Here is an 18,376-nt window from a genome sequence, read left to right as displayed (position 1 = left end):
AGACAAACATAAGCATAGAGTTGTATGATATTTCTTAATTGGAGGAATTTACAGTTGGTTCAGTCTTCCAACCAGAATCTCTGAGCCAGAACTACAAGGAATTTCAGAATACATGGTAGAATTACTGCATTTTGAGTTCTTTGAAGAATCTTTCAAGACTGAGAAAAACATTTGTGATTTGTAAGCCATGCGGTTCTAGATATCAGTTTAGCAGCTGTAAATAGTGCTGGAAGGAAAACTTCTAAAAAATGGAAGTAAAAAACAGCCAGAATAGATAGGCCTGTTTGCTGGACATCTAATTATAAAAATTATGCAAATGTTTGCTGAGACTTATATGTGCATTAATCGTGTGTAAGTGATAACAGCTGATTAAGAACAAAAACAGCACAGTAGCATTTTGTCATGGGGGTTTCATTCCTGCATTTCCAAAAGTGTGGGAAGTTTCCATCAAGTTTTGGTTGCCACTCTTTTTGTGTATCAAGTCCATGTCAGCTTTGGGACTGTGGTGATGTTGTCTATCCCAGACAATAACAGGATCATTAGGAGACCTGTTGACTTTCATGTGTTGCAGCCACTATTTCCAAGGGGAATTACAGGGACAGAGAATGGAGGCAGTTAGGATTATGCTCACACAGCCTCTTGGCAAAATTCTTCTGCATACTGTTGTCCTGTATAAATGTTTTCACCCTGTTACAGAAAATCCAAGTCATAGTGGGTGCCACAGCCTGCATCATATTACACCTGAGCTGCATCCGGCAAGTACACTTAAATAGAATGTCAAATTATTCAGTTTAGAAAACCACAAAAATATGTGGAATGCTGCAAAAGTATGAGCTGTTATTACAAATATTGTAGTGTCACAATAGCATTGCTGTACAGAAGCAGTAGCCAGTTATTGGTGCAAATTCCATAAACCAGACTTAACATGGCAGTTAAAACACTCAGGGTGTAGGTTTTCAACTGTAGAAATTTTTATTAGCTGCAACTAGAATTAGAAGAGCCTAAAATCTAAAATTTAGTTGATAAAAAGTTAAGGAAAGCGTTACTTCGTATTGCAATAATTATCAATTGCAGTCCATTAAGAAAACTCTCTTAGTTACAATAAGGAAAAAGTAAGAAGGAATCATCATGATCTCATTGAAGGCATTTCTGTAGCTCAGTGTCTATAATGCTGATGAATTCGAACCATTTTTCCATTTCTGTTTGCCTACAGTAGAAGGAGAATGAGAAATCTCCTTGTAATGCATGGTGTTCTCTCAGAACCTGTAGAGGCCCACTGAGGACACAGGCTGACCCCAGCCTCCTTTCCCCTCGCCAAAAGCTGTTCAGTAAACACACAGCTGGACCTCAAGGTTTAAAAAGGTCTACTTCTTAACATTCTTGACTTGCAGCTATTACATATAATACTAAATGTGTGATTTTATAAGTTTAGAACTCTAGTATAATCAGAAAACCGTATGGGGATATTTAAAAATATTACTTTATGTATTTTGCATTGTGATAATGTAAAAATATTTCAATCCAGTTCAAACTCTGTTCTGACACACAGTGTATAGGAACTACATAGAATAGACCTTTCAGGTTGTACTTTTTGTTGTTCTAATATAGGAAAAGCATTGCAAATGTATGTGACCGTCTCTTGATTTTTTCATTGTTTTGTGCATAGAGCTAGCAGTTGTATCTACTGAAATTCTCAATCTTTATTTTACGTTGTTTATCCAAGCTCTGCAAGCATCCTAGAAACTGGGGGAGAGGAATTCTGTTTACATGAATTTACAGCAGTAATTTGCAACACTGACTTTGATTGACTTTGCTGTATTTCTATATCTGTGCTCTGTTAAGTGGTGGAGAGAAGTATTTTTCTTTTCTATATTTTTCACTAATTTCTTGATTGACATTTTTTTTTTGAGCTTTGAAACCAAAGTTATTTTTTGGATTGAAGTGCCTCTGCAGGTCATATAAGTGCATTATTGATTTGCTTGTTTAAAAAATTAATAAGTTTGTGGTAGACTTTCCTATTTCTGTCTATTCTGTTCCAGGACTCAGAGGAGCAGTGTGTCTTATGGGTGTGTGTAATAAGGAGGAGATTTAATAAAAGCAGAGTCTATTTGCACAAGCACATGACAGGGAGAGAGGTGGTACTTTACAGGGCATGAGGCCTGATCAATGAAGAAATGAGATTGGGCTGGGACAGGACAATCTGTGTGGTTTCTCCTACTTGATATGGACCAAAGTTTCAGAGGACATTTAGTTACTCAAAAATAAACAAAAATACAAGGGGATTTTAAAAAATACCAACAAAGTGCATCTCTTCTTTGGACAAAAGCAATAGCTCATTAACAATGTGGTATTGATTATCCTGGGATCAATGGCCAGATTCTGACTAAGCCTTATTGATTTCCCGTCCTTTAAGGTTACCCAGAAATACCTGAATGCATGCAGAATATTAGGTCATGTTTATTAGATCATCTTTCAGCTCTGGTGTTTGGCTAGTTGTATTAATCACATCTAGCAGAGGGTGCAGTTCTGTCAGAAGATTCTTTTCTCTTGATGCCCCTAGCCCACTCACTACATCACATTTACACAGAATAGGTGGAACACAAATAAAAGCTGTGTTTTTCACATAACAAAAGTGCTGAGTTTGCTTGCTGTTTTTAAGCATTAAAGCAGTGTGTGGATATGAAAATAGGTGGGTTTTTCTTTCACTGGTAGTTTTGAGCATCCTTTGGCGTGAAAGACTCCACCACCCTCTCTCTTTGGGGGTTTTAGGATGTGTCAGGTCACTATGCCTCTATCCGGCACAAAACTGTGAATTATGTAAACAATAGTCTCACATTAATGATGGTTTGGACTGAGATTTTGATCTTGCTTTTTTCCAAATTGTGGCATTTTATATGAAATTTGTAACTTCCCACCTATTTATAGACAAATAAAAAGCTGTGCAGTTTCTTCTTTTTTTTTTTTCTTGTTTGTGGCACAAGAGGAAATCTAGGCTGCAATACTCACTACGTGCTTTCTGAGGGAAACAAGTTGCCTAAGAATAAGTCTTGAGAAAGAGTCCCTCACAGGAGAAATTGAGAAAGACACATGCTCATTTCTTTGTTTTATTCTCACAGTTACCCTTCTGAATTTGTATCTCACTGTGGGCTGAATTTTACAGATTTTTTAGGTATCCAGAAATGTACCTCGAAATGTGCCTATCTCATGCTGTGAAAATAAATTCATAAGGAAAGAACTTTAAAATGTGAAATCAGTCTGTCTTTCCCATTTTCTCAACTTTTTGTGATATTTGATTTGAAATCTGAACATTCTTTTTCTGTTTTTCTTCCCAGAAGAACCATTATATGAAAAGAGAGGTTATGCCAGTAAATTATCTGTAATTTCTGAGAATAAGTGTAGTTTTGACTGGATGAAAAGTGTGTTGGATTCCCTTCAGTCTTGCTTAGAAACAAGAAAAGTGCCAGCTGGAAGTTACTCTTGCTGGAGAAAGCCACGTAGGCTATGCTTTTCATGTCCAGGAAATCTCAATAGCTTTAGCTTTGGTGAGCTATGCTCTGACTCTTTCAGCACCTCTCCCTTTTGCTGTTCTATGTATCTGTATGTTACCAGTAAAGACAGAAACGAGCACTACTGTGGTCCATATTCACTACCTTGAGGAAGAAACAGCCACAACCAATCAATACCTCTTTTTAGCAGATGGCTGCTTTTCTTCCAGCATGGTGAGACATAGTCTCTGGAACTTCACTGTCAGTCAAGATGCCACTAGGGTCTGCATAAAGCTTTGATGTCATTGAGCACAAGATGTGGCTCTGACCTGGGAGGACTTCCTCCTGCATCACATGAACACTTGTTTACCAGCCTCCAGCCTGACTCTTGTAAACTCCTGTCTGTCATTTTACACCCAGCTCTTCTTGGTCATCTAGATCTTACCTTGCTGCCTTGTATGGAAATTACCCCCACTGATGAAACTCTTGACTGGTCAGAAAAAAAAAAAAAACAACCAAACCTTGCTTGATGATGGGGCAGATGCTCTAATGCAGCAAATTATTATAAGAGCTGCTGAAAATACTGAATTTAGATCAAGTACACTCTCTAAATTTTTCACTGTCTCAGTGATAAAGAAGAAGAGAGCTATGCAGTGTGCTTAAGATTTGCTTCAAAAAAGTTGTAAATGCAGGCTCATGATAGACTTCTGGAAATCATCACCCATTCAGCTCTTAAAACACCTCCAAGAACTGTATATTCTTTGCAGAAATCTCAACCACTGGTTATATCCCAGTATTAAATACTTTCCTGAACAGGTCTGGTCTTCTTTCTGTATCTCTCATCAGCTTGTATTCAGGGCAGAGCCAGTTATTTATTATCCAGTCTTTGTTTTGCTCTAAGCCCTCTAAAAAACTGGAGCAGTAAAAAATTTACCACTTCTTCACAAATCAAGTTAATGACAGTGATGACTGTATGCCCTCAATGAGAGATGTATTTCTGCTGAGAAAAATTTTATATAATGCTCCCAAGTGATAAATGAAATCTCTTCTGGCAACTGATTTTCTCAATTCTGCCCTAGTTTTTGTAAAGATCTGCTTTCTTACGTCCCACTGCTGCTTCATGTTGCAGGTTAAGTTCAAGATTATTCCACTCACAGTTCCTTGTTTGCCTTTGTAGAAACAGCAAGTTCATGAGAAGTTTCTCTGCATCAAATCCTTCACTTCAGGAAGAGAAAACTTTAATAAATATAGTGAAATATTTTGGGAATAGCCACACTACTTGAAGGGAAATACCATTAGAAAACACAAATGCATGCCAAAAATACTTGAAATACTGCAAAAAGTATGTTAATCGTATTTGCTCCAAGCCCAGTGGCCACAGTTCTCATGTCTATTCTCTCTGGAGCTTGGGTGAGAGTGATAATAATCCTGTGTAATCTCTATCATTGTCTCTGGGTAGTAGAGTAAAACCCCTGTCCTGGGCACCTGCATGGCTGTAGCCATCCAGCTGAGTTTACCATCTAAAAGACTCAAAATGAAAAAACTGCACTGAAACCCTCTTACAGAGATAGTAGAGGTCTGCAAGGGATGAAGCCAGGCATGCAAGACCTGCATGTGTGCGGGTTGCTGAGCCCACAAATGTTGCTGAGCCCACAAAGCCTTTGTTGCTGAAATTACATTGCATGATGAAGTTATAGTTACAGCAGACTATACATGCAGACTTGCTTTTTTGATTCCTAGAGAAAATAATTTTCAAGTTTAAATATAGTTTAGCTATAGTTCTGATTATAGATAAGGTAGCCTTTAATGAATAAAGTTTCACAATAGAGGGGAGAGCCCTTACCAGCATTGCTTCTTGGAATGCACTCAAGACACGTTTGTCTTCCTTAGGAGTGCAAAGGGGATTCCCCAGTTCTGGTACCTTGTACCCATTGTAGCTCAGAGCAAACTGGAAATCATCTTAAGTTATGCAAGTTTATGTCCTCCTGCTCTCAAACCCCCAGTGGAGTGCATTGATGAAAACTGTAGTTGCCTAGTTTGTGTGTGTGAATCTGATTTTGACCCCCAGAATCAGTGGCTGAGGGTTCACAAGTCCACAAGTCTCTACACAATTCTGAAGAGAGGTTTTGTTCTTTGCAAACTCTTGAGCTTACATGCTGGTAAGCAATTCATGTTTCTGAGAATACCATATCATTTCAGAGGCAGAGATAGAGGAGTTTATTGAATTATTTTTCCTTTATACATAATGGTGGTTTTATATTATGTTATTCTAAGGCAAGATTATATTCTCAATGGGGCTTTATGTTTATAAACATGGAGTTTGTTCAAGTTCATTCAATCATATGCTACTAATAGAAGAGACTTTCTAATATTTATTTTTATTCTATCAACAGAGGAAGAAGTGAAGCAGAAAGAAATCCCTTTCTTAAAAATGAGCATTTCCTTGGGCAGCATTTGTTCTGCTTGTTTCTGCAAAAGCAGCGTATGACATTACCCGCATAATTGTCACCAATTTTATTACTCTCCAAATAATTCTTTGCAATATAGTTTACATATGTACTGTCAAATAGCTTCAAAATTCCTTCAGTGGTTGTTTTAGATTCATAGTTACATGAAATAGAACATTAAAGACAAGGGAAATTTTTGGAATCGTGTTAACTAAATCTATTCTTTTGTTTCCATAAAGTTTCAGACCCAGAGCTTACGTCTCTCAGACCTGCACAGAAAGTCTCAGTTATGGAGAGGGATAGTTAGTGTTACCTTAATAGAAGGCCGTGAACTTAAGGCGATGGATGCTAATGGGCTCAGCGATCCTTACGTCAAGTTTCGTTTGGGGCATCAGAAGTACAAGAGCAAGGTAATTTTAGGTGAAACCAAAATTTTTTTAAAATGCTTTGCTCCTGTTTGGTGTTTTTAGCTTGTATGACTTTTAATGGTGATGAAGATTTATTGTTGTAATAATTACCTGTCAGAGCACCTGGAGCTTTGTTTAAATGTTTCTTTTTGTTTCTTTGTAAACAAAAGTAGTTCTAGATGGGAAAATATGTAGCACTGAGAAATGTGGGTTTGTAGGGGGGCACACCTAATGTTCCATACAGGAGCTGTGTTGGCTTTTATTTACTGTTAGGAGTCATTCATGGCAGAGAGGAGACGCAGAGTGATTCTGACAGGGTCTTCCTGGCTTGCTGCTGGGTGCCTCTTGGACTCTTTGCATTGTTCTAGTCTCAAACCATGTCATGTTCATAAACTCACTTTCCTCTTCATGTCCTTAACAACAAGATTCGTTAAAGTTTTCTTCATGTATGAGCTTCACAGGTAGAGAGGAGGTAATTATTGTGAAGACTTGCTTGGCTTTGTTGCTGCTTTTTTTTTCTCTTGGTCCCTGCCATTTTGAAAATTGCTGTTTAGGGAAGATGCTGTGACTGTTGATGATGCACATGACCTTCCTCTCTGCATAGGCCATGACAATCACTGCCAGATTTAGGGTGAATTGAGGAAGAGGGCAGGAACATTTTCTTGTCATATTTGTAGGCCTCTGGGCCTGCATTAGGGCCTCTAAATCTGAAATTAGAAGAAATAAAATGTCATGCTTTTGTGAATTAAAAAAATTTCATAATCCTTTCTGAATTTTCATTTTTTTCTAGCCAGTAGAACTGGTGGTTGTAGGGAGTGGTGCTTGCTAAATAGGGAAGATATTAGGGGTCTTCTGTTCTTGCTCAGGACAGTGAATGCTGCTTTTGCATTATGGTAGAAAATTCAGAAATTTTGACTGAAATTATTAAGAAAGCTGCTTTTATCAGCGTTTCAAAGGAAAGGAAGTAAAATGCAGTTTTGGAAGTGAACTAATTTTACTCCATAGAAAGTAAGCCATAGTATGGTGTTTCTCCCAATATTATTGCAGCTGGGAAAAAAGGACATGATACAATTGTTTATTTAAGTACTTACAGTCACCATCTATGTGTCATTGCAGGTGCTTAGTTTACCTTTGGGCTCAGAAACATTATAGCTAACTGTCACTTCACAGAGGACATAATTTTTCTACAGAGAAATGGCTCCATTCCCAGGACAAATCCTTTGTTCTGGGGGCTTTTGAAGGTGACAAGCTGCAGGATTTTGGAGGTTGCTGCTGCGTCAGAGAGGCTTGAGAGAACGGGCTAGTAGATTTTCCTAATTACCGTTTTTTAGTTCTCACTACTTGAGATATTGATGCAGATAAAAGAAGCTTCTTGAACAGACTTTAATGATCAAATTTACAATTTAAGAAAGTGTATGCCTATGCAATGTAATACAACTTTCGTTTTATTCTCCTTTTAGATTGTTCCAAAAACTTTGAATCCTCAGTGGAGGGAGCAGTTTGACTTTCATCTCTATGAAGAACGAGGTGGAATTATTGATATTACCGTGTGGGACAAAGATGTTGGCAAAAAGGATGATTTCATTGGCAGGTTTGTGCAATTTTAGCCCTCTTGGTCCATAGGGAGGAGAGAAGTCCATGAGAGAGGATGATTAAAATGAGTCTTGCCATTGAAACTTTTTCTTATGACCATTTGTTCTTGGTTTATTGTTTGGGTTTTTTTTTTAAGTTTGAGGAGGATTTTCTGCAGTGTTACAGTACAATTTGCTGCATTGCTGTAATTCTTTACATTGATGATGTAATATAATTTTTATTGACCAGTAGGTGGCAGCTTTTACCAATTGATAGACTGAGGTTTTCAACTATAAAAATCCCCTGTTTGGAGCAATTACCAAGGTGCAGGAGGTTCCATATAGCGACATCCAGTTTGGAGGACAAATAACTCTTGACTTGATGCATAAGACCAAGTTTATCTACCAATCTTTTTTTGGTAAATGAAAATAGAGTTGAAGGACTACACACATATTTTGAGACAAAGAATCATTCACCTATTTCATATTCAGGAAAAGTGAATCTGTTTGGGAGTTCAAGAAATAGCTTATATTTGTATGGCTATGCTCCATTTTACAGAATGTTAGCTGATAGGGGAAAAAATGTCTTGGGCTTATAGCTACTACAAAGTAGGTGCTGTTTGGAAAGCTCAGATATTTGTTTACTTCATATTTTCCTTGATAGCCACGCAGTCATAATAATAGAGTTAATAATTTATAATTATTAATCCTGTATATTTTCACTGTTTTGATCGGCAGTGGTTTCACTACCACTTTCACTTATTATGGTATGATAACTATCAGTATTTTTCTGAAGTAATGTACTAATTTAGTCCTATGTCAACATGTTATATACCTTGGGAAATTATTCCAGTTTTCTTTTTCATTCTAACATTCTTAGGAAAATCTGGTGAGATTCTAAGTTTTCATGAGTGATTTTTCAGAGCATCATCATCCAAGCACCACTTGCTGAAATCTTGCTGCTCTTGATTTTTTTGACCCCTCTGTCAGTGTACATATAATCCCTCTTCAGTTTGTCCTTGCAGACACTCTCTCAGTTCACCTTCTGTTGGTGAACTACTGTATCTCGGGTAATGTAGCCTGCAAAAAAATTCTTCTCCAAGGAGATTTCCTTGAAAAACTGTCATTTGTCAAGCTCAATCTGAATATGAAAATAGGTCTTAATATTCCCCCTCCCTGATATTCTTTTCCAGTCACTGCAGATAAAAATCACCAACACCTGACAGCTCCACTTAATGCTGACCCCTCTTCCCCAGTTTCTCCTTTCAAGGCTGTCCCTAAAAGCTGGAAATATTTTGGTGCACACACTACAGACTTGCTCTGTGCATGTGTTATGGTAAGTGTGTATTAGTTTTCAAAAGCACAACTGAATCGTGTGCCATGACTAAGGCTCTGTGGCTTTCAAGATACACATAATAAGTTGAATATCCTGATTCACGTTCCAGAAGACATGATAATGAGGCTGTAGGAGGGAAACAAAAGACTTCCTGGTAGCATTCTACTATTGCTCAAGAATGAAGGATAATCCATTTCATCTTGTTGAGATCTTCCTGCTTGCTTGAATAATGTGCAAGCAGCAGCTGTAATATTATATAAGAATATTTATATTAAATGCAAATGAAAACAACTCTTTCTTGTAGATGTCCTGCCTGGACAAAATATGTCTAGGGAGAAGGCACACTAAATTGAAGAACTAACCAAACTGAGAAAAAGTTTCCCAGGTGGAAAGTAGAAGGGAAAAATTCCAGGATCTTCCTGGAAAACAGCACAGAAAACCTCTGTTTTTTTCTGTGCTAAGCTCCATTACATGCAAATTCTATTCCAAACCAGAATGCTGTAAAGTCTCCCAGAATGATACCGTGTCTCAGCTGCACTTTTGTGAAATAAAGGTGGGAAATCAAGAACATAGGCTTCTGTGGCCCTTGTATATTATTGTCCTTGTTAGGCTGCAGTGCAATAAGGGCAGGTGAAAGCTGGGAATCTGACATGGTAGCACTGATGCAAGGAGTTGGGCTTGCAATCCATTTCTGAGGGCAAAAAAATACAGTAAAGACGTCCGAGAAGGTTGAGGATATGGAAGTGAGATTTTGGTTTTGAGGTGGTGAAGATGGAAGTGGAAGGGATGGCTTGTAAGATGTGCCTATGAGAGGGAGGAAGGTGTTAAGAGGGTGAGTGACAGCATGACATCCTAGTTCAGAAAAGTGAAAGGAGACGTCTGTCACAGAAGTAGCATGCAACTCTGTCTTCGTCTTGATGCCCCAGCATGTTCAATATGGCAGTGTCTGAAATGAAATGCTGACTGGTTGATTTCCGTTCTTAACTTGGAGCATTTTGTTTATAAAATACATTTGAATTTCAATTGTGTGCATTCTCCATGAGAGTTTAAAGGTTGTAGCACCTTGTGAACTTCCGTCTCAGAATGTTCTAAAAAGCCCCAAACCTTACAACCAATTCAGTGTTTCTTTCAGTATTTCAGTATTTCAAAAGCCTGGGAAAAGACCTCATGTAGAGCTTTGAGGAAAATATATTTCAAATCATGTGCAGATTCATGTGAGAAAACACTATACTTGACTAGAACTGAGATGCATTTTACAGGAGGTAAATTCTCCCATCCTTCTGAATACAGTTTTTTAAAAAACAATCAACATTCCAGGACCAAAAAATGAGGTCTAGAGTTCTCTTTATGGAAGGCACCAGGAACTAAAGCCACATGGGCCATCCTCTTGCATTTAAAGAAAGGTATAGACTTGCATAAGTGGCATTAGTTATTGCTTCATCTGATAAGTAGAAATATGTATGTGTAAGTATTTTGCAGTGTGAATATATTTAATATTCACGTTTTTGCTATGAGCAAATAATTTATGTACTATGTTGAGTCAGTATGCTCCTGTGATTAAAAACATACTGCACTAAGTTTATGTAGGTAATACTAAGATCAAAATGAAGGTGATTTTAATCATCATGTAATTATTTAGCTTTCTTATCATTTATGTTTTTGAAGGCAATTCTGACTGTCACCTTTACGATAATCAGTTAATAAATCCTCATGACTGTTACACCTTTATGCATAGCACTAATCTGAACAAATGGGCTGCTGACAGGTGCAATAAATTGCCAAGAATGAGTGCTGTCAGAGAACAAGTTGTTTCTGTGAACACAGAGAATAAGTAAATCCCATGTCATGCAATTTTATCCAGCTGAAGTTATTTGCAATCCAGTGCAGCAGGATTTATAGCATTATTAATTGTTAGGAAAAATGCACATTTATCTTTACAATGACATTGACTTTTGCATTTATTTTGTGCCAGGAAATTACTGCTGACTTCATCTATATCTATTTTCATAAGTATTTATAGATGCTATTGTCTTTTTTCCCATTTGATGCAAATTAAGAAGAGAAGACCTTGTATGTAGCAAATTCATTAAGGCTGTGTATTAATTTTATCTATAGGAAAGTGGCATTTCCCATAATCTCACTAAATATTGATGCAAATAGATTGATTTTGTGAGCATTCATGTTATGAAATACAAAAGTTAAAATACTAAAAATTACTTATTTAAGTTTATAATACCTAATCTGCTATGCCTTGTCTGTTTACTGTTTTTTTGTGGTAACACAACCATAGAGTGGTTTTCAGGTGTACATAAATACAAATGATGTGCAGCCATGATTCTCTGATTGGTCTGAAAGCATGGGAATATGATATCGAATTTCTAAATTAAAGTGAGATTTCATTTTAAAAATACAAAATTATAAATTATTTATGGTTTGGGATTTTTCTTCCCTCACTGATGTTTTTGTAATTTTGCTATGGGGGACTGAGCATTATCATAGGGAACTGAATTGTATGTGAATACTCCAACATGCATATAAAGCTGGGTGAAGGACTCTAAATATGCTACTGTGTTTCTTCCCAGATCTTTTTCTAGAGGTGCTGTGGAGGCTGTGATTTATATTGAAATATTGGCAATTTTCTGTTGCCCAGGAAGAAGGTTTTGAATAGTATTTGTGAAGTCCATGTTAATGTTAAAGTTGCAGAGTCTTGACGTTTTCTCAATTTTTCAAAACTCTGTAAACAAGATGGCTTCTTCTGGAAATAGAAATAGTACTTTATTATGCTGGTCTTTCAAAAGTGGTTTTTGTATTGCAGTTTGAAAATTTGTTCATGTGGAACTTTGAATAGATGTATTATATTAAAAATGTAAACCTAATGGTCAATATGCTGTTGTAATTTTGACTTGAACTCTCTGCACATGAGTCACAGCAATTCTGTGCAAACAGCGAAAAGCACACAACCAGTAGTCTGTATGTATAATGGTTTGTTGGTTATACATGACGACTAAAGAAAAATTATTTACAGATGCATTTCTTGATGTAAAATTAAGGTTATGTCTGAAGCATTAAAATCTAAAAATGCTACTGCCAGGTCTGCCTTTGAAAAATCTGTGATGTGCCAAGCTATCTCCATTTCTGATTGTTGTCAAAAGGAGACAGATGTAATACTGTGTCTCAAAATTTTGCCTTTAGGTATTCCATAGCTTATTTATTCCTATCTCAGCACTTCTCAGTGCTTATTTATTCCTTCTCAGCACTAGTAGTCTTCACTCTACTAATGCGGAGTTAGTAGTGTTCTCTCTGTTCTGCTAGAAAGCCAAAAGAGTTTCAGTTTTTGCACACAAATCTTCAGTAACTTTCTCTTACCAGATACTTTATTATTTACAACTCTTACTGACAGTTGTTATTGTCATGTTCTGACACAAAATTGATAGCATTCTCCAACGTATGCTGAGATACAGAATGCTCCATGCAATCTGGGCTGTTTATGAATCCTTCTTCTGACCCTCTGTCTTCTCACATATGGAAGTCTACTTCTTGAAGAGTGGCAAAATAAGAGGAAGGGAGAAGGAAATATGGAATGGCCAGTTTAGACATGAGGAGCATGACAGTGTGTAGAAAACAGTGAAGAGTGCAAATAGGGTTTTGTGACGATATATGAAAGGCACAGATTGCAGTTGTGTGAAAACTCTTGCAAAATTTCTTGGGCCGACTAGTGAGGAAAGAACTATGTAGGGAGACATAATATTTATCAAAGCAATAGACTGATTTAGCAGATGAAAGTGTTAATTTTGCTGCAGAGAATTTGCACCAGTAACAGAACTAACAGTCTGTAGTATGTGGTTGTGCCATGGGGACAATCTAGGAAATATCACATCAGAAACCAATTGTAAGTAATTTCTGCCTGTGCAATATCAAAAGTAAATCTGTAATTTTATAGTGAAGAACTATGCTTAGGAAAAAATTAATCTGTCATTTCAAAATCCATCAGCAGGTTATTGTAGCATGGACTGTATTTCTTTCAGCAAGCAATAAACAGTAATTCTGTATTCAGGCATTGCTTGGTGACTGGTAAAATAGTATTTCATAGAGCTCTCATATTTCTGTTACCATGACTGACTTAACCCAAACTGCAGGGCTTTTTCCTGCCTTCCATGTGTTGCTACATGGCAACTGACAGCACTGTTCTTCAAGTCCTGCTGAGGTCTCCTCTCCCAGCTGCCCAGGGATCGTCTCCAGCTTCCCCAGCTAAGCACTACTCTCATCCTTAGTCAATGTCCTACTTAGCTGAAATACTGTCTCCTACCCTTTTGGGAACTTCCCTGATTTTCAATCTAACACCTCTATCAACCACTTACCATAAGCATCATGTGCAGTCCATAATTTAATTTCTTTCTCATTATCTTTACAGTTAAAAATGTCACGCTCCGATTCCTCTAAGAAATTCACATTACTGCAGTCAACACTCAGTGTTTCTGAGATGTGTCATTTTCTGCTAGTGCTTTGCAAAATTTCCCCTCTCCTTTTGTTTCTTGGTTTTACTGGAACATTTTAATCTGCTCATAAAGGGTATGGAGTCTCACAAATTGTAGCAGTTCATGCCTTGCTGCTTCTGATGTGTGTCCAGCTCAGTTCTAATTGTGGAATCACACAGTTTCCTCTCCTTGGCATCCTTTGGAGCAGCATAGACCTGGATCACAGTGGAGTTAAAAATCTGTGTTCCTGAACAAGTCATGATGGTAATTAAGTTGCCTGGTTTGTAGCCAAGTGGTGCTTTTCTGTCCCTATCACTTAGGATTGTGCCAGTTCCTCTTTTATGCTTTATTTTGTCATGTGAGAAAACGATTCCACTATCTGCTGTCTCTCACTTGCCTGGCCACCTGGCTTTTAAGAGGCCTTCTATGTCATGTCGCTACCTTTGTAATTCATTCATTAGCAAGAATATTTCACCAGGGTGCCAACACAGTCTTACATTCCAGGTTCTGTTAGAACTAAAGAGGGGAGGTGATTTTTACCTGTTAGACATGCTGATAATAAAATACTACATATAGTTCTGCCTTCCACACTTTAAAAAGGATGCAGGAGAATTTCACTGGATCAGAAAAGTTACAAAAAAGTCATTTGAGGGCTGTAGGAGATATGTTCCTAGGAAATGTATAGGGAGCTGAAGGTGCTTAGCATATCAAAAGGAAGATCAAGAAGAGATATGATTATAGTGTATGAGTTCCTTCACTAGAAGAAAACATGAAACACTAAAGGGTTTTTCAACTGGTACGGAAAGGCATAAAAAGAACCAAAGGCCAGATATATTCAAATTAAAAATAAATCTGAAATATATTTCTAAAATTTTGTGTGATTAACACATTGAACACAGTTTCAGACAAGTGGTAGATTCCCCTTGAACCTTCAAATCTTCCTCCATGGGAGCTGTACCCTGTTTTTGAGCAATTAATCTGTGATAACTTTGGCACATGAGCTTGTTGCACTTTGTGGTTTTTCTCTCTTCTGATCTCTCAAGTCCTGAAAATCCAGCTACACATGGTGCCTGGTAGTGTTCACATGCAGAACTGATAGGTGGGATTTGTGCCCCTACGCCACTTTCCAAAAGGCGAGCCAGCCAGAGAAATTGTTCCAATGCTCCTGCTCACCCCTTGAAGTGCTGAAACCCATGTGCACTGAAGGGGCCATACAGCATGGAAGATACAAAAGAACTCAAACTGCACTAAAAACTGCAGATACCTGCAATGTGATTCATAGTCATGCTTGGAAATGTGTCTTTGGAGTTAACAGCAGATTTTTTTTCAATAATTCTTTAGGCTGATCTTATTACAGGTGGAAAAAGTCTTTGCCCTTACCAGCACCATGTAAATAATAATTCCTTAAGAAACAGGATTATACAAAGTTAATAATTTCTCATGTTTCCACTGTGACAGCCGCAGGTCATATGCAGCTTATGGCCTTCTCAAAATGGCTGTAATTTTTCATGATCCTCAATATGAAAATACAGGACACAATTTCTCATTCATTCTGCACCACTTTCTGGTAACGTACAATTTCACCTTCATCTTCAAAGCATCTTTGTTCTCCCTGGAGACACAGTTGTAGGAAACAAATGTCTTTTTAGAGAACATCTGAACTGATGCAAAAGTCAGCATTGCTAAAGCTTTAAAGCTTGGAATACTTGAATATAATTTCAGTAAAATGTAAAAGGACATTGTCAGATTGAGCTTTCCAAAGATATTTACATTTGGAAAACATACTTTCCAAACAGATGCTTATTTTTGGAAATATTTTGTTAGCTTCAGTCTTTCTAAACAAATGTAGTACAAAAAGGAGTTTTGTGGTTGTCCAGTTAGAGTCTGTCAAGATTATTCTGGATAGGGTTAGTGTTTAGGTAATACCTTAAAAAAATAGACTTCCTTCACTTTTTTTGGTCCCATACAAAGATCTGATGAGGACAGAGAAGAATGAACAAAAAATTATTCAATTTTTTTTCTTTTTTTAGGATAATTTGGCACAAGATCAAACAAAATTGATTTTTTATCATTACAAAAAAAATCAGCTATCAATGGGAAAAAATTGCAATTTTTCTTACTGTGTCTGTAGATTGGAAACTCTTCCCATTTTACTGAAGTGCATATGTTGTAAATAGGCTCCCCTTGTGCTGGGTGCTCCTTGAGCCTAGGCAGTTTCAAGTTAGGCCCATGGAAGCTGCATCTCCTTGAAGGCCAGGACAGAGCACCTGGCATATGGTGAGAAATCTGCTTTCACCTGACCATGTGTGCATAAAGATGCTTTTAACCTGGACTTCTCTAAGGTGCAAAGATGACAGTCCTTAATGGAATAACCCTACAGTTTTATCAAATTTTCTGAGGGTACCTGAGAGAATAATTTTCCTTTAAAATAGTTAAGGTTTTTTACTGGAAAAAATTTTCCACATCACTTCCTATCTTTGTATGATTTTAGGAAATAATAAGCTGGTAGTGGCCTGTTCATGAAGATTTATCAAGCAAGTGATAGATATATATTTCTCAGGTAATCTGTTCTAGATGTGATAGTATTAGAAATATTTCATTTCTTTAGGAAAGGTGCAAAGTAAAAGCAAATTGCCAGTCGCTTCTTTCAGCCTAAATAAAAAAATGGGACTACTCATATTGTTAAAGTGTTGTAGCTTCAAGAATTGAGAAATTAGATCTAGTAGCCCTGATGTAGACCTTGTAATTTTACTCTCTTTTTTTATTGATGGATATATATGGGTATATATAGGTTTTGTTGCCTATTTTGTCTTTTGTTGCCTATTTTTGAGTGAGGGGTGGATTATTTCTCCATTAGTGTCGTAGTTACTTTCTGAGTCTTTTACTGATTTTAAGGGAGTTTAGACTGGTTCTTTAAATGTTTGTTGGTTGAAAACTCAATATTGTTGCTGAATCCTATTTTTGAGGGGTATCTCTTTTGAAATAAATTATTGAAGAGTATTTAATACTGAGGGTATTTTAACCTGCTACAGCTTTGAATGTTTAATTACAATATTTGTTGTCTTAAGGAGGGCTTTAAATTCCCCACTGCATCCTAAATAAGAATTTGACTGTTTATGTACATGTATGAAGCTTGTTTTGCCTATCAGCCTGCACTGATAGCAACAGCTTTATTTTTCCTTACTATTGCTAATTTAATTTCTCACTCCCTAATATCCAAAGAGTTCAAAGGAGAAGAAAACCATTAAGCTCAGAATGCTACATGAGTTACAATTTTTTTTTATTGTAAGATAATTGAACTTTGTTACTGTATGAGCTTTGCAGTAGTTAACATGAGCTGTACTGCGGGTAGTAAATGTCTCTGAAAAAACAAAAGACAGTTTTCCTGTAGTAAATCTGATCTGCCTGTGAGAGCACAATACTCATTTTATGAAGCAGCTTTTATTCTCATAGTTGGCTATTTCCTATCCTTAAATGGCCATATTTTCATGTCTGCCACCTTTTTCTTAGTTTATTGGCCCTGCAGTGACGATATTGTCTCTGTCTTCAAAATCGCTTGACATCTTATGAAAAGAGTTTGCTTGATGTTTAGTTTAATGAATTAGTGGCATATAGTACATATGCTTGTCACAGTAAATAATCGCTGTTGAAAGTAGAGTGTAGAGTGGCTAACCTACACATAGGATATATACATTTGTTTTATTTCAGTATTATTGGTAGTTTTATTTAGAGCAAATGTTGGCAAAACTCATTTTGGGATGCTATATGGATTCTGAATAGTGCTTTTTCACAGAAGTTCCTGTCCAATGCAAACTGGCTTTACACTTGACACAGACAATGAATTTCAATACATGCTCAGAGTTGCAATCTAGGAAAGTTGAAACTTGTGCATTGTACAAATTAAAGTATTACAACATTTAAGCTATGCACAGACTAATTGATGCAAAGATATTATTGGGTTGCAGAGATACTTTTACTCAGCTCTTGGGTAGCAGAGATACTTTTTTCCTTCCTGTACCTTAAATTTCTAAAGCTGTTGCAAAGCTGTTTCTTCTGTCTGGCATGCATGGAATCGTTCTTCATTAGTTCAGTGTATGGTACAGCCAGAGTTACTCAGAAGGGGATCAAGCAGGGCAGATTGGATTCAGCCACTCTGCACACACTCTGCACAGTTATATGCAGTCCCTGCTCATTACAGCCAGAGAGGTTTTATTATATAGGGGGTTGTGGCATCAGATGTTACCATGGGTGCCAGCATGAGGATTTGACCCACACACAGCTTACTGCATGAGAGCTGAGCCTTTCAGGAATTGCAGAGGTTGAGTTTTTCTATGCTCAGTCGTCTTTATGCCTTATTGCTATCACAATTAAATCCATGTAGAATTCTAGTTTTTAGAAATGGATTTTTACTATTGTTAGGTGAAAACTCTTTTACTATTGTTAGGTGAAAACTTACATTTTCCATGTATATGAGGTGTAATTAAAAGTAAAAGTTGCATCTGAGCTGGATTTTTAAAAATTTCCTTTAACTGCATTTGAGTAAGGCATATTAGTTAAACCTTGTCTCTAATGTCTTTACATTCTTATTAATACTGATTTTTCATTTCAAAACTGTTTGTGTAGCTCTAAAAAAAAAAAAAGACAATCCAAAGGGC

The 18,376-nt window shown here is 36.9% G+C and overlaps 1 protein-coding gene across 2 annotated transcripts in view; it reads left to right on the top strand.

Annotated features, from left to right (window-relative positions):
* The window catches only part of MCTP1 (multiple C2 and transmembrane domain containing 1), a 217,926-nt gene that overhangs the window by 80,753 nt on the left and 118,797 nt on the right, over nucleotides 1–18,376 (top strand). For both annotated transcript variants that reach the window (XM_064735559.1, XM_064735558.1), the window contains 2 exons: nucleotides 6,172–6,342; nucleotides 7,800–7,930. In XM_064735559.1, coding sequence (XP_064591629.1) covers nucleotides 6,172–6,342; nucleotides 7,800–7,930 — 302 coding nt within the window. The remainder of the gene's footprint in view (nucleotides 1–6,171; nucleotides 6,343–7,799; nucleotides 7,931–18,376) is intronic.

This window comes from Zonotrichia leucophrys, chromosome Z (genome assembly GCF_028769735.1).
Source record: "Zonotrichia leucophrys gambelii isolate GWCS_2022_RI chromosome Z, RI_Zleu_2.0, whole genome shotgun sequence".
Classification (NCBI taxonomy): Eukaryota; Metazoa; Chordata; class Aves; order Passeriformes; family Passerellidae; genus Zonotrichia; species Zonotrichia leucophrys.
This window is presented reverse-complemented; position numbering and strand designations above follow the sequence as displayed.